Source organism: Sphaeroforma arctica (assembly GCF_001186125.1).
Source record: "Sphaeroforma arctica JP610 unplaced genomic scaffold supercont1.76, whole genome shotgun sequence".
NCBI lineage: Eukaryota > Ichthyosporea > Ichthyophonida > Sphaeroforma > Sphaeroforma arctica.
In genome coordinates this window covers 62,983-64,037 of record NW_014040482.1, presented here as the reverse complement: position 1 = coordinate 64,037, position 1,055 = coordinate 62,983, and the positions used below count along the sequence as shown (strand labels likewise).

At 43.1% G+C, this 1,055-nt stretch overlaps 1 protein-coding gene across 1 annotated transcript; it reads right to left on the bottom strand.

The window, feature by feature from the left end:
- Window positions 1–328: 328 nt before the first annotated feature.
- On the bottom strand, window positions 329–937 carry SARC_01815 (hypothetical protein; the record flags this gene model as incomplete). Its single annotated transcript, XM_014304441.1, has 2 exons — window positions 329–591; window positions 793–937. The coding sequence occupies 2 exons, from the start codon at window positions 935–937 to the stop codon at window positions 329–331; spliced, it is 408 nt and encodes a 135-aa protein (XP_014159916.1).
- Between the last annotated feature and the right edge of the window lie 118 nt (window positions 938–1,055).

Below are 1,055 nucleotides of genomic sequence, written 5' to 3'. Positions count from 1 at the left end.
TATATAATAATACTACATATATATATATATAGTATATATATATATATGTGTGTGTGTGTGTGTGTGTGTGTGTGTGTGTGTGTGTATGTATGTATATATATATGACTTTCGAGTCGAATTGCGGACAAGAATGTATAGGTATATGCAATATATAACAGTACAACATTTCTTTTTCGATTCTAAATTGTTGTCTATCATTCACCTTGTCCCGTGTTGGTGCGGGAGCAAGGCGCAAGTACACATTTTCTGAGTTAAAATATCTACTTTCATACACATCACACTAACACTCCACATAGAGCCTACAACTCATCACTTCGACACCAAGAAATCATACTGTTTCGGTGATTTCTGTGGTGGCCGTCACCAGAACCGTGCTAGTGACTATGGAGGTGAACACCTTGGAATCGTCTATACTCGCATTCGGCAGCAGATGGGTCAGATTCTCTCGATCTTCGGACTCCAATACGCCAGCCTCGCCGTGCAGCGCGTTGCGTGAGATAATAATAAAACCGAATAGAAGCCCCAGCACGGACATGACGATAAAGGCCACGCCGGCATTGCGACTGCTACAACCGTCTCTATCTCGAGAATCTGACGAAGGGTGTGGAGATACCCACATAAATAACAAGGCGAGATTCCAATAATGACAATTCCAACGCCGCAGGACGAACTGGGTAGAGGAATTGTATCGTCCGTTCAGTAAAAAGAGCTAGTACACTATGACATGCCAGGATTACATACAACTTTTCTAAACGAGTGTGTCATCCCTGTAATACGCCATGAGCCGCATACCTTTTCTAGAGTAGTAGGAAAGCACATCTGCTGTGGAATGCATCGTTGGATCTCCTCTCTCACTATCAAAATTCATGTCGTTGTCAGAATCGTCCGGCGAATCGCCAAGTAGCATACCGCTACCACTGCGTGCGTCTCCGTTCATATTTGTTTCCGCTGATGGTCGATACCAACTCATACCTATTAATAAGTGAGCACGTACATTTGTTGAATCACATCCGAGGTTCCACCAGCAACCGCAAATGTGAAGATTATACATACAT